General features: G+C 43.7%; 1 protein-coding gene across 1 annotated transcript in view; it reads left to right on the forward strand.

Moving 5' to 3' along the window:
* The first annotated feature begins 584 nt into the window (after positions 1 to 584).
* DDX11 (DEAD/H-box helicase 11) overlaps positions 585 to 13,074 on the forward strand; it is a 43,032-nt gene continuing 30,542 nt past the window's right edge. The window contains exons 1-3 of the mRNA XM_023735685.1: positions 585 to 779; positions 5,653 to 5,816; positions 6,102 to 6,249. Coding sequence (XP_023591453.1) covers positions 6,106 to 6,249 — 144 coding nt within the window. The 5' untranslated portion in view covers positions 585 to 779; positions 5,653 to 5,816; positions 6,102 to 6,105. The remainder of the gene's footprint in view (positions 780 to 5,652; positions 5,817 to 6,101; positions 6,250 to 13,074) is intronic.

The raw sequence follows: 13,074 nt of genomic DNA on the forward strand, positions 1-13,074 counted from the left end.
GGTGTTTGAATATTGGCTACTTCGATCAAGTCAAGCAACTGACGAGAGCTTAGTACATTTGGCGCTAACTGGCAAAGGAACCGGAAACTCTGGTGGCGGAGTGGTTAAGAGCTACCGCAGTTAGAATCCATCAGGCGCTCCCAGGAAACTCCATGGGGGCAGTTCTACTCTGTCCTATAGGGTCGCTATGAGTCGGAATCGATTCCACGGCAATGGGTTTGGTATTTTTTTGGCGGAGGAACCGGGATTTTCCAGACCAATCGAAGATCTCTGCACCTGGCTGGAGGGTAAACCGAGGGAAGCTGGTAAACCCAGAGGCTGCGGTCAGGTTGCCTGACCGCAGCCTCTGAAGTTCCCTCACTTCCAGCGTTTCCAGCGTCAGAAAAAAGCCCAGCGTCAGAAAAAAGCCCAGCGTCAGAAAAAAGCCCAGCCCCAGGGCCGCCGCGCAAGCGCAGTGGAGGAAAAAAAAAAACCCCTCCCTCTCCCACGCTCCCCTAAACCCTGGCGGCCAGCTACACCCGCCTTGGCGCGCGTTCCGTATGCGCACGCGCAGTGTCTCGGGAGCGTGGTAACGCTGCACGCTCCTCGGGGGCGCGACATTGACGGAGGGGCGCAGGAATTTCAAAATCAGCGACGTTTTGCCGATTCGTCGCTGGCCTGGTCTCAGTGAAGTAGTCAAGCAGGTGAACGCTGTGCTACGTGGTGACAGAGTTGAGGACGAGCAGACGCGGGATGAGAAGGGCAGACTCTGGTGGACGCGCAAAGTGGTGTTGTCTGGGGTGAGACCTTTGCAAAGGAGTGGGGGTCGGGAGCGGGAAAATGTGCTGGAATTGGGGGGCGGAGCTAATGTTTGATTGACGGGCGCGAAACCACTGAGCGGGTAAAGGAGACCAATGAGGCGGGACCTTCAGCTGTGCGTAAGAATTAATGGTTATAGCTAACACATGTCAGGGGCTTAAATTCGGCCTGGATCGATGCTAAACGCGTTTCATAGATTATCTTATTGAGTCATCACTATAACGCTGTGAGTATGCACGATTACCCCTCTCTCTCACAGATGAGGAAACTGAGGCGTAGCGATATTAACTTAAGCAAGGGTACAACTAAGAGTCCATACTGTTAATATCTGTGCTCTACTGTAGCCTCTTAGGAATCAAGGGGAGCAGGGCCCAGTTGAAAGGACTTGGATGAATGAAGTCAGTACCGGACTGTTGGCAGAAGTGTGATAAAAGTGGAAATTAACCACCAGTCACCTTCAGGTAGATTCTGACTCATGGCGACCCCGTGTGTGTCAGAGTAGAACTGTGCTCCATAGGATTTTCACTGGTTGATTTTTTTGGAAGTAGATTGCCAGGCGTTTCTTCCAAGGAAAGGCCTCTCTCTGAGTGGACTGAACTTCCAGCCTCTTGTTTAGCAGCTGAGCACATTAATCCGTTTGCACCATCAGATGGGAGCCCTAGTGGCACACTGGTTAAGGGCTCAGCTGCTAACCAAAAGGTCGGCAATTTCTAATCCACCAGCTTCTCCTTGGAAACTCTATGTGGCAGTTCTTTTCTTCTCTGTCCTATAGGGTTGCTATGAGTTGGAATCAACTCAGTGGCAATGGGTTTGGTTTTTATACAATCAAATGTGGAAGTAAATGCTCATTAATTAGTAGCTGATTGATTCCTAAACAGTGAGAGAGGTCTGAGGATGGAGATGAGAAGGAGACAGAAGGCCTGAGCAATGTGAGGATGAGCAATGTGAGGATGTGGGGATTGAGTCTGCCCCACACCCTCTTATATGTTGCTCTACAGCTTGATGTGGCGCTGGATTAACAGCAGGTGCAGAAAACCTTCCTCTTGGGGCTGTGTTGTCTCCCAGTTGTGTGAAGCTAAAGCATTTTAGGAGCATTGCAGTACCATGGAGCCTTGTGTGTGGTGCAGTGGTTAAGCTGCTTATTTGTTGTTGTTAGGTGCCGTCAAGTGGGTTCCGACTCATGGCAACCCTATGTACGGGAGAACAAAACACTGCCCAGTCCTGCGCCATCCTCACAATTGTTGTTATGCTTGAGCCCATTGTTGCAGCCACTGTGTCAGTCCATCTCCTTGAGGGTCTTCCTCTTTTTCGCTGACTCTCTACCAAGTGTGATGTCTTTCTCCAGGGACTAGTCTCTCCTAATAACATGTCCAAAATATGTGAGACAAAGTCTCGCCATCCTCACTTCTAAGGAGCGTCCTGGCTGTACCTCTTCCAAGACAGATTTATTCTGTCTTCTGGCCGTCCGTGGTGTATTCGTTATTCTTCACCAACACCAGAATTCAAAGGCGTCATTCTTCTTCGGTTTTCCTTTTTCACTGTCCAGCTTTCACGTGCATGTGAGGCGATTGGAAACCCTATGGCTTGGGTCAGGTGCACCTTAGTCCTTACTGTGATATCTTTGCTTTTTAACACTTTAAAACGATCTTTTGCAGCAGATTTGCCCCATGCAATGCGTCATTTGATTTCTTGAGGTTAAGAGCTTGATTGCGAACCAAAAGGTTGGCAGTTTGAATCCATCAGCTGCTACTTGAAAACCCTGTGGGGCAGTTTTACTCTGTCCTGTAGGGTCGCTATGAGTTGGAATCAGCTCGATGGTAGTGGATTTGGTTTGGTTTTTGACAGTACCGTAGTACCTGTAACATAGTTTATACTCAGTAAGTAAATAATGAATGATAATTGAGGATTGAAGAAAATGAACACTTTCAGAATAAGCACTTGAAGTACTTTCACATATCTTATCTCACGTAATGAACATAGGATTTGCCATGCTTGTGTGTGCCTTAGTGGTGGGGAATTCTGTGGGAGGTCATGGCTGTCCTCTGTGCCACCAACCTGAAGAAGTCAGAAAAGCTTACACCAAATGTCCTTAATGGCACTTAGTGAATCCATTACGCATGGATTTACCTAAACCCATCTTTAACTTATGATTTATCCTGTGCTGCTTGTGGAATAATGAGATCCACAATTACTGCCCACAAGAAAATGAAATAATAATTACTTTTGTTCCATATTGTTTTGTGTTGTCATTGTAAAGTTTGGTAACTAAGTCTTTTTTTTTTTTTTCCCACCCTATTCTTATCCTACGGAGCCCTGGTAGCACAGTGGTTAAGCACTTGGCAGCTAACCGAAAGGTCGGCAGTTCGAACTCAAACAGCCACTCCGTGGGAGAAAGATGTGGCAGTCTGCTTCCGTGAAGATTTACAGCTTTGGAAACCCTTGGGGGCAGTTCTTCACTGTCCTACAGGGCCACTATGATTTGAAATTGACTTGACGGCAATGGGTTTTTGGGTTTTCTTACTCTGGCGAGAGGAAAAGTGATGAAATAAAAAGCTCAGGGGTTTTAGGGTTTGGCAAATATGGATTCAAATCCTAGGCTCGACCACCTGGTGAATGACCTTGGCAAGTTACTTAATCTTTCTGAGTCTTGGGTTCCTCATCTAAAATAGAGCTAATAAAAATACCAACCACCCAGGGTTGTTATGAGGTTATATGAAAACAAATTAAAACCATTAAAGAACTAGCCCCTGGACTAGATATTTAAGTCATGGGACCTCCACTACCCACACTTACGAAGACTGGAAACCTACCTCTACAGTCCCCTATGTCTAGCTGGCCACTCAATCATTCAGTCATCAGATTTTTATTGAATGTCTACTAAATGCCAAAGCACTTAGTTCTGAGTGCTGAGGACAGTGATGAATAAGACAGACAAGGGTCCTCCTTTTATGGAGTGTATATTCTCATGGGGGAGGACAGTAAATAAGAATTTAAGTTCAGATAGTAGCTGTGAGGATATTAAATACAGGGTAATGTGATGAAAGAGTGACTTCTAAGTGCTGGTGGTGGTGATGGGAGGAGGAGTGTTCAACTACAATAGGGTGACAAAATAAAGGGAGAGCCTTTCCTGAGGTGAGTTGAGTCCTGAGTATTGAGGACTCATCGTTCTCCAGGCAGGGAGAAAGGCAAGTGTAAGGCACTGAGACCAGGAGGGAAAAAAAATTGCCATCTAGTCGATTCCAAGTGAGTCAGAATAATACTGTGCTCTGTAGGGTTTTTGATGGCTGATTATTTGAAAGTAGATTGCCAGGCCTTTTTTTGAGGCACCTCTGGGTGGACTTGAACATCTAACCTTTTGGTTAGTAGCCTAGTATGTTAACCATTTTCATCACCCAGGGACGCCATTATTTTATTCTATACCACAGCCCATGCTAACTAGATAAGGGTGGGTGCCAAACCAAATGGTCTGTCCAGCAGTCTGTCTGAAAAGGACAGGTGGTGCTGACTAGATTTTCTCTTAGGATTTAGAAGTAAGAAACATGAAGAGAATTTTCACTTGACACCAGGAGCTGAAGCTGAAAGGTAGAGGGGGCCAAAGAGGCCATGTGCATACTGAAGTTTTGGGTGAGCAGAAATTATGAGGGAGGAAGTTACTTGGTGGCTACATCTGACGTGGCTGAGCCATGTCATTATCAGCAGAATGACAGTCTAAGGGTATTTACCTCTTGATGAGATTCCTGGAGCTGTCTTGAATCTTAACTACCTTGCAGTTCTCGTCTGCAAGAAGTCCCACCCTGTCAATGGCTTTTGTTCTTGGTTTTCCCAGAGAGTCTAAGTTCTTAATCTCTAAAAATGTATCTTTTCAGTAGACCCCTCTTACTGGTGCTAGCTGTCTCTTACCACCAGATGAATTTGACTAAAACAGAGCCATCTGGACCTGGGTTTATTAGCTGTGACTTTGAGAAATTGTTCAATTTTTATAAGCATCAGTATCCCAACAGCTGAATCTTACAGTGTTGTTCAGATTAAATGAGATAATAAAAGCAAGAGGTCCCTAGAGTGTTCTTCACATGGTAGGTGGTGAAAATTTGTTAGGTACCTTTTTTCTTCCCCTTCCCTTTATATTTTAATGGTTTTCCATTACATACTTCCCTCTCAATATTGAATTGTCCTAGTTTTTTGCAGTCACCCTTCTTACAGTAATCCCCCCACCTCTGCAGTCATTGTAATTGCCCCTGAACTATAACTGGAAGAATATCATGGCAACTACCTTTTCTCTCAGAAGTGGACAGTGTAGTGTCTTGTTGAGGCTGGTATAGTAAAAATGTAAGTGGGTTTTAGGTTATTAGTATTTGTACTTAAAACTTAGAAGAAATAAACCTCTCAAATAGCTTGGAGAAGTGACTCCCAAAGGGAGAGGTATGGGAACGAAAATGGAAGAGTCAGCCCTCCAAATGGTGATTAAAGGGAGAAAAGGTATATAAAAGCTATTTCAGAGAAATTAGGTTCTGAAAAGGAGAAGAAGATTAAGGATGGAGCAGAGAAGTTTTTGAGGCCCTGCAAAGAAAGAAAATTGCCATGGCCTCAGTATTAGGAAGCTGTTGCAGCCTGGATTTAGTCACTGCAGAGAGCTCTCCCAGTCTGGAACCAGACAGCAAAGCTTTTATCTCTTGAGGTCAGAAAAAATTACTAGGAGGAGACTTTGGTTTGTATTGAAATGGAGGATAGGATGAACTAAGAAACACAACAAAAACAAAACTAATGAGTAAAACTGCAATTTGGATGCACATACTAACCCTATGCTATCCGAAAAAGCTTTTCTTGTAATTCTCTGCCTGTGTCTTGACTTTCCAGGTCCTCACGACAGAACAAGGTGAAGCCGCTTAGGCATGTGAATGCTGCAGCGCAGGGCCATGGGAGAAGAATGCTGCAGCAGTAATTGCAGGCAACATCCTTGATCCCGGCGACACACGTTTTGGAGAGGAAATCTCGAAGTCTTTCATAGAGGCATTAGGAAGGTATCCAAGCAGCAGTGAAATGGCAGGGAAGTTTCGGCTTTGGGCCTTTCCCAGGCTGTGTTTTGATATGGACATTTCTGATAAAAGTCCCTAGATGGGTTGCATGGTTTAGGTATGGCCTCATGAGGGTATGCAGAGGATGGAGAGAACACGGTCTCTGCTTGCACACGAATGTACGGCCTAAGGAAAAATTACACACACACACACACACACACACACACACACACACACACACAGAGAGAGATATAGATAGATATGTATGTGTATATATTTTTTCCCCTCTAGGACCATGGCTGATAAAACCCAAGAGGTTGGTGACATCCAATTCCCTTTTCCCTACACACCGTATTCCATCCAGAAAGACTTCATGGCAGAGCTCTACCAAGTGTTGGAGGCCGGCAAGGTTGGGATATTTGAGAGTCCAACTGGCACTGTAAGTATGAACTTTCAGCACCTAAGAAGGGCTCTGGGGGAGACTGATCCAGACAGCTTAGAGGCAGCCTTGCTTGCTTTTACTGTTGGCTTATGCAGAAGTTTTTATGACCCAGACTTGGACAGACTCTGTTTACTTCCTGAGTAATAGTCACTTCCTCTATTAAATAGTTAAATACAGGCCCAGGGCCTGAGAAGAATTAGGGTAAAGGCACACGAGAATTAGAATGGCATTGGAAACCATGACCTGTAGCACTGAAACTTTCCAGATTTCTCATGTATTGGGTCACACAACTGCTTTGATGTTGAGAAACATATAAATTACTTTGGCTTCTTCACAGATTAGACATGTTTGAGTTTCTAGGAGTAAGATTACTGAGTGCTAGAAGGATCCAAATTTTTCCTAAGATTTTCCTTCCCGGCCTAGAAGGAGGGAGGGATTTATTAGAGGTTGGCTGTAGTAGGGCTGAGGATGAGTAGGGCTGTAGCGAATGGTTCCTGCCTTCTCTTCTGCACTTCATTTATTTCCTCTTGTAGCAAATACTATGTGATAGTAAAATATATCTATGGATATGAAAGACCCCAGCTAGTCTGTGACATGAAGGATAAGGACTTTGTCTTCATCATCTCTGTGTCCCTGTCATCTAGCAGAGCTTGGCGAGTTTGGCCCATTTGAGGCCCTCAATGTGTGTGTGTTGAATTAATGAATAAAAGAAAGTGACTCATTCCTTCTCTCTCACTTGTTGATGGAAGGGTGTCACTTTCTCTTGAGATGACACCAATCTCTGGGACAGGAAGAGTACAGACTGGGGTATTCCATTGCTCCATTTTGTTAGTTCATGTATGGTGAGGTGGGAGAGAATAAGTCCTGCCAGTTAACCTCATACAGTCAAAAGAATGAGTCACGAATATATTGTGCACAGTTGTTTTTTGCTTCATGGAATTGTAGCATTCTTTACCTTCCATTTAAATCCAATGCTGTATGACTTCTGCCCCTACCACTATACGGAAACTTTCTTCCTAGGATCACTGGTGGCTTCTTGGTTAACAGATTTGGATACGTTTTAGTCCTTACTTGACCAATCTGTAACATTTGATATTGAACATATCCTCCTCCTTTGTTTAAAATAATTTTAAAAATTTAATCAAAGAATAGTGTGTGTCACACCTATCAAACTCAGTGGCATAGGCAGGCACTTTTGATTCTTCTAGCTCTTTCTTAAAAAGTGTATTTGCCTTTGATGGTTATGAGGGAGGGGAGGGGTGGGGATGGAAAAACACTAAACAGACAATAGGTAAGTGGTAACTTTGATGAAGGCTAAGAAAGTACACAGTACTGGGGAAGCCAGCACAGCTTGTCCAAGGCAAGGTCATAGAAGCTGCATAGACACATCCAAACTCCCTGAGGGACCGAATTACTGGGCTGAGGGCTTTGGGGACCATGGTCTTGGGGAACATCTAGCTCAATTGGCATAACACAGTTTATAAAGAAAATGTTCTACATTCTACTTTGGTGAGTAGAGTCTGGAATCTTAAAAGCTTGTCAGCAGCCATCTAAGATACTCCACTGGTCTCACCCCTTCGGGAGCAAGGGAGAATGAAGACAACCAAAGACACAAGGGAAAGATTAGTCCAAAGGACTAATGGACCATAACTAGCCCGGCTTCCACCAGACTGAGTCCAGCACAATTAGATGGTGCCCGCTACCACCACTGACTGCTCTGACAGAGGGTCCCAGGCAGAGCTGGAGAAAAATGTAGAACAAAATTCAAATTTACAGAAAAAGACAAGACTTACTGGCCTGACAGAGACTGGAGAAACCCTGAGTGTATGGCCCCCCGACACCCTTTTAGCTCAGTAATGAAATCACTCCAAGGTTCACCCTTTAGCCAAAGATTAGACAGACCCATAAAACAAAACTAGACTAAAGGGGCACACCAGCCCAGGGGCAAGGACTAGAAGGCAGGAGGGGACAGGAAAGCTGGTAATAAGAAACCGAAGGTTGAGAAGGGGAGAGTGCTGACGTGGGGTTGGTGACCAATATCACAAAACAATATGTGTACTAATTATTTACTGAGAAGCTAGTTCTGTAAACCCTCATCTAAACTACAATTAAAAAAAAAATCCAGTTGGTAACATGCCGAGAACCATTTTCAAAATATCATCCTTAATAGAAGCCAGTTTGGGCTTCTTAAAAAAAAAAAAAAGTGTACTTGCATAGCATCTTTCTAAATGATGAGCTTAGGTAACTATTTATTTATCAATTTTAGAGATTGGTGCCTTCCTGTCAGGATAGATGAAGATTTCACTTTCTTACCATTGCTTCTCCTTCCTTCTCTTCATCCTCCTAATACAATTATATGACTGTCACAAGTTTTAGTTTGTGTTGAGTAGTATACTGTGATTGTTTCTTGAGCAATTTTTTGTTTTCCGAGAGTTAATAATTGCCTTCGTAAAGTTTGGTTAGTTTTTTGATATACCTATGCCAAGTCTTCTCACACCATCCAATGGCTTCTTGATACAATTTTTCATACAGATAATTGCCAATTCCATTTTCATGCTGGAAACTTCCTTCTTGAAGGCTTCTGTCCTTTTGCTCTAATTTGGAATGGTTGCTCCCTAGGTTTACTTCATAGCTGTTGTCCTAGGAATTCCCTTCTCTGAATTTTTAAAAAAAATCAACTTTATTGAGTATAACTGGCATACAATAAAATGTACCAATTTTAAGTGTACGGTTTCAATGCACTTTGACAGATGGAAACACCCGTATAACCACCACAGTAATCAAGAGGTTAAAACATTTCCATCACCCCAGAAAGTTAGTTGGTCCCTCTTTGCAGTTGTTTCCTTCCCTGCTGCTCTCTTAGCCCACAGCCCTTGGCAGTCATTGATCTGCTCTCTGTGTCTGTAGAGTTGTTTTCATTTTTCTAGAGTTCCATATGAATGGAATCATATAGCATGTACTCTTTTGTGTTTGGCTGCTTTTGCTCAGCATATTTTTGGGATTCATCCATGCTGTTGTGTGTATTTTTTTTCTTAGTTCTCCTGTGTTGGATTCTGTGTTTCCTCAATTCCGTATCTTCCTCCTTGGTTCACTCCGTTGTTTTGGTAGAAGACGTTCCTGAGAAGGGTTGTATAGGAGGTAAATTTTGAGATGTGTTTATTCTACCTTTATCACTTGATTGGTATTGGTAGTTTGGTTGGATGGAGAATTTGAGGTTGAAGGTAATTTTCCCTCACAATTGCACCATGTATCCTCTAGCTTCCATTGTTACTGTTGAGAAGTCCAAGGAAATCTGCATCTCAGTCCCTTGTGACCGCCCCCGCCAAAGTTTTCAGGATCTTCTCTTTATCTTTCGTGTTCCAAAATTGCACGATGATGGGCTTGATAAGTTGTGTTTAGTTCCTTATGTTGGACACTTGATGAGCTCTTTCAGTTTTGGGGCCTATAACTTTCAGTTCTGAGAAAATTTTTTAATGGATAATATCCTTCCTTGTGTTTTCTTTCTGGTACTCTTGTTCATCTGGTTTTGGACCTCCTGGGTTATCCTGCAATTATCTTTTCTTCTAATTGCCTACCTCTTTGGGCTTCCACCATACTTCCAGCTTGCTTTTGTTTTTGTTTTAACTTCTACTTTCTGGAAATTTCCTTGACTTTATTGTCCAGTCTTTCTATTCAGTTTATTTCTGCTGTGCTATCTTTCATATTCAAGAGCTTGTTCATATGTGCTGATGTTTTCTATAGCATTGTGTTCTTCTTTCATGGAAACATTATCTGGTTTCTCTGAGGATATCAACATCAATGATAGTATTTTGGAATTCCCGCCCCGCGCCCGCCCCCCCCCCATTGTCTCTGTTTCTTCTAGGTTCTTTTTTTTTCTGTTTAAATTTTAATGTTTTTTTAGGAGGCTGTCATGGATTGAATTGTGTCCCCCAAAAATATGTCAGCTTGGCTAGGCCATGATTCCCGTATTGTGTGGTTGTCCACCATTTTGTCATCTGATGTGATTTTCCTATGTGTTGTAAATCCTACCTACACCACTGTTAATGAGGCAGGATTAGAGGCAGTTATATTAATGAGGCAGGACTCAATCTATAAGATTATGTTGTGTCTTAAGTCAATCTCTTTTCAGATATAAAAGAGAGAGGTGAGCAGAGAGTCAGGGGGATCTCATACCACCAAGAAAGTAGTGCCAGGAGCAGTGTGTGTCCTTTGGACCCGGGGTCCCTGCACTGAGAAACTCCTAGACCAGGGGAAGATTGATGACAAGGACCTTCCTCCAGAGCTGACAGAGAGAAAGCCTTCCCCTGGAACTGCGCACTGAATTCAGACTTCCAGCCTCCTGGACTGTGAGAGAATAAATTTCTGTTTGTTAAAGCCATCCACCTGTGGTATTTCTGTTATAGCAGCACTAGATAACTAAGACAGAGGCTTTCCTCAAATGTCTGATGATCCTTGGTTGTCTGTTGGTATTTAAGAATAAGCCACTAAAGGGCTGATTGAAAGGTTAGTGGTTTGTGGACTCATGGGCTGGCTTCTTTGCTGGGGGCCTCCAGTTGTAAGTATCTGTAGGAGTTTCCCTGGAGTTCAGTTACTGCAAAGAAACTCCTCTAAACTCTTGCCTAGTGGGTATACGCCTGGCAGCCAGTGTTCTTGCGTGTGATGGGGGTGCGGGATAGGGGCCTGAGGTGAGTGGTCTTTCACTTAATGCCCTGCATTTAGTTCGTTTGCAGATCTCTCTCTGGCTCAGCCTCCCCAGAGATTAAACTTCCTGTCTTTTTCTAGGAGTGAGGACTGTAACCTAGGGAAATCTAACTATTCTTTGAGAGAATTTCAGTTAATCCCTTTGTCTTCAGCTGCATACTATGTTCCTGCTAATTTCTGGACATAGAATTGTGGGGCCTCAGTTACCCTTTGGTCTTTGCGTTAGAGTGTACTTATACTTGTTTTTGGAAAAGAACCTTGACCATACCCTCAGGAGCCTCCCTCAGTTCACTTCTGAGTGGAGGGCACTGGCTCTAACCAGGCATCTGTCCCTGGGCTATTGTTACAGGGGGACATCTTGCCTGCCTCTAGCTTAGTGACAGCTTAGCGGATGGTTCCCTCCCTCGCAGGCAGCATGGAACGGCTGGGGGCTGCTGTCTGCAACTCTGCCATCCAGGATCTCTCAAAAGCTGCGAGACTAGTATGTGCAGGGGCTTTTCTGAAGATAGTAATCCATCTATTCTTTAGAGTTGTCATTTTGTCACAGGGCCCTTCAAGAATCTGATGAAATTTAGTAATAGTAAAATAGTAGCTAACTCCAGTTGCCCACTTATTATGTACTAGATGTTTTTCTAATCCTGGTGTAGGTATTAACCTTTCAATGTGTAACGTAACGCTTGCGGTAACTCTTTGAGGAAGGTACTCTGATTATTTTTCACACGTGTGGCAACAAGCTTCTGCCCACAGAGCTGGTACGTGGAAGAACCACTGTTTGACCCAGGCAGCCTGGCCCCAGAGCTGATGCCCTAACCACTGTGCTCTGCTGTTTCCCTCTCCCTGAACAGATATACACACCATTCTACCTACAGCTCATTTGGTCGTGGGTGAGGTTCAGAACTCCTCTCTTGATACTGTGAGATCCACCCTCTGGTTAAGCAGTCTCAGAGAGCTGGCTAGCTGGACCGGAGGGTGTTGGCCCCACAGGGACTCAACCTACATGGAGACTCCATCTGGACACTGGAAGAAGCAACCTTGGGAAACTCACTGCCATTTCCTCTCTGTAAGAATACACAGGGAAGATTCGTTCTGGCCTTTAAATCAAGTGTTGTGTTCTCCAGAGCAGTTGATTTACGTTTTTAAAAAGTTTCCACGCCATGACTCGTGTGACTGATCATGTTCTATCTGAACATTTGCTGCGCTAAAGCTTAGGGTCAAATTTGTGGCCCTCCCCCTTAGCAAGTTCATGGGGTTCCGTGTTATGCATTGTTTTGGCCTTAATTCTTTTGAGTGCTATTTGTCTAATTTTTCACCTTCTTCCGGTTAAGTTAACTTGCTGTATTTATATGTAACCTGATTTAAAAAAACCCAACCCGTTGCCGTTGAGTTGATTCCGACTCACAACAAGGCTATGGAAACCCTGGTGGTGCAGTGGTTAAGAGCTACAGCTGCTAACCAAAAGGTCGGCAGTTCAGATCCACCAGGTGCTCCTTGGAAACCCTATGGGGCAGTTCTACTCTGTCCTATAGAGTCGCTATGAGTTGGAATCGACTCGATGGCAACGGGTTACAGTTATGGGTTATCGACCCTATGGGACAGAGTAGAACTGCTCCATAAGGTTTCCAGGGAGTGGCTGGTAGAGTCAAACTGCCAACCTTTTGGTTAGCAGCCTAAGCTCTTAACCACTGTGCCAGCAGGGCCCTATGTAACCTGATAAACCACTTTAAATTATTTTAGGAAGAGTGAGCTGTATAATCATGCAAATAGGGAATCTCTTTCCTGCATTTTAGGCCTAATCTGTATTTTTTCCTTCTTCCCATTTTTACTGCCTACTCTACTGCTAATTCCTTTCTTTCTCAGGCTGGTCTTAGAGCATCCTCTAGCATTTAAAGCCAGACCTTCTGTGAGGGCTTTTTTATTTATTTATTTTTTATTGTATTTCAGGGGAAGGTTTACAGAACAAATAGTTTCTCATTAAACAGTAGTACATATTGTTTTATGACATTGGTTAACAACCCCACGACATGTCAACCTTCTCCCTTCTCAATCTTTTTTTTTGGTGAAAATATACGTAGCCAAAGATACACCATTTCAAAAATTTCTACATGCACAGTTCAGTGACAT

Source organism: Trichechus manatus, unplaced genomic scaffold (genome assembly GCF_000243295.1).
Source record: "Trichechus manatus latirostris isolate Lorelei unplaced genomic scaffold, TriManLat1.0 scaffold00081, whole genome shotgun sequence".
Classification (NCBI taxonomy): domain Eukaryota; kingdom Metazoa; phylum Chordata; class Mammalia; order Sirenia; family Trichechidae; genus Trichechus; species Trichechus manatus.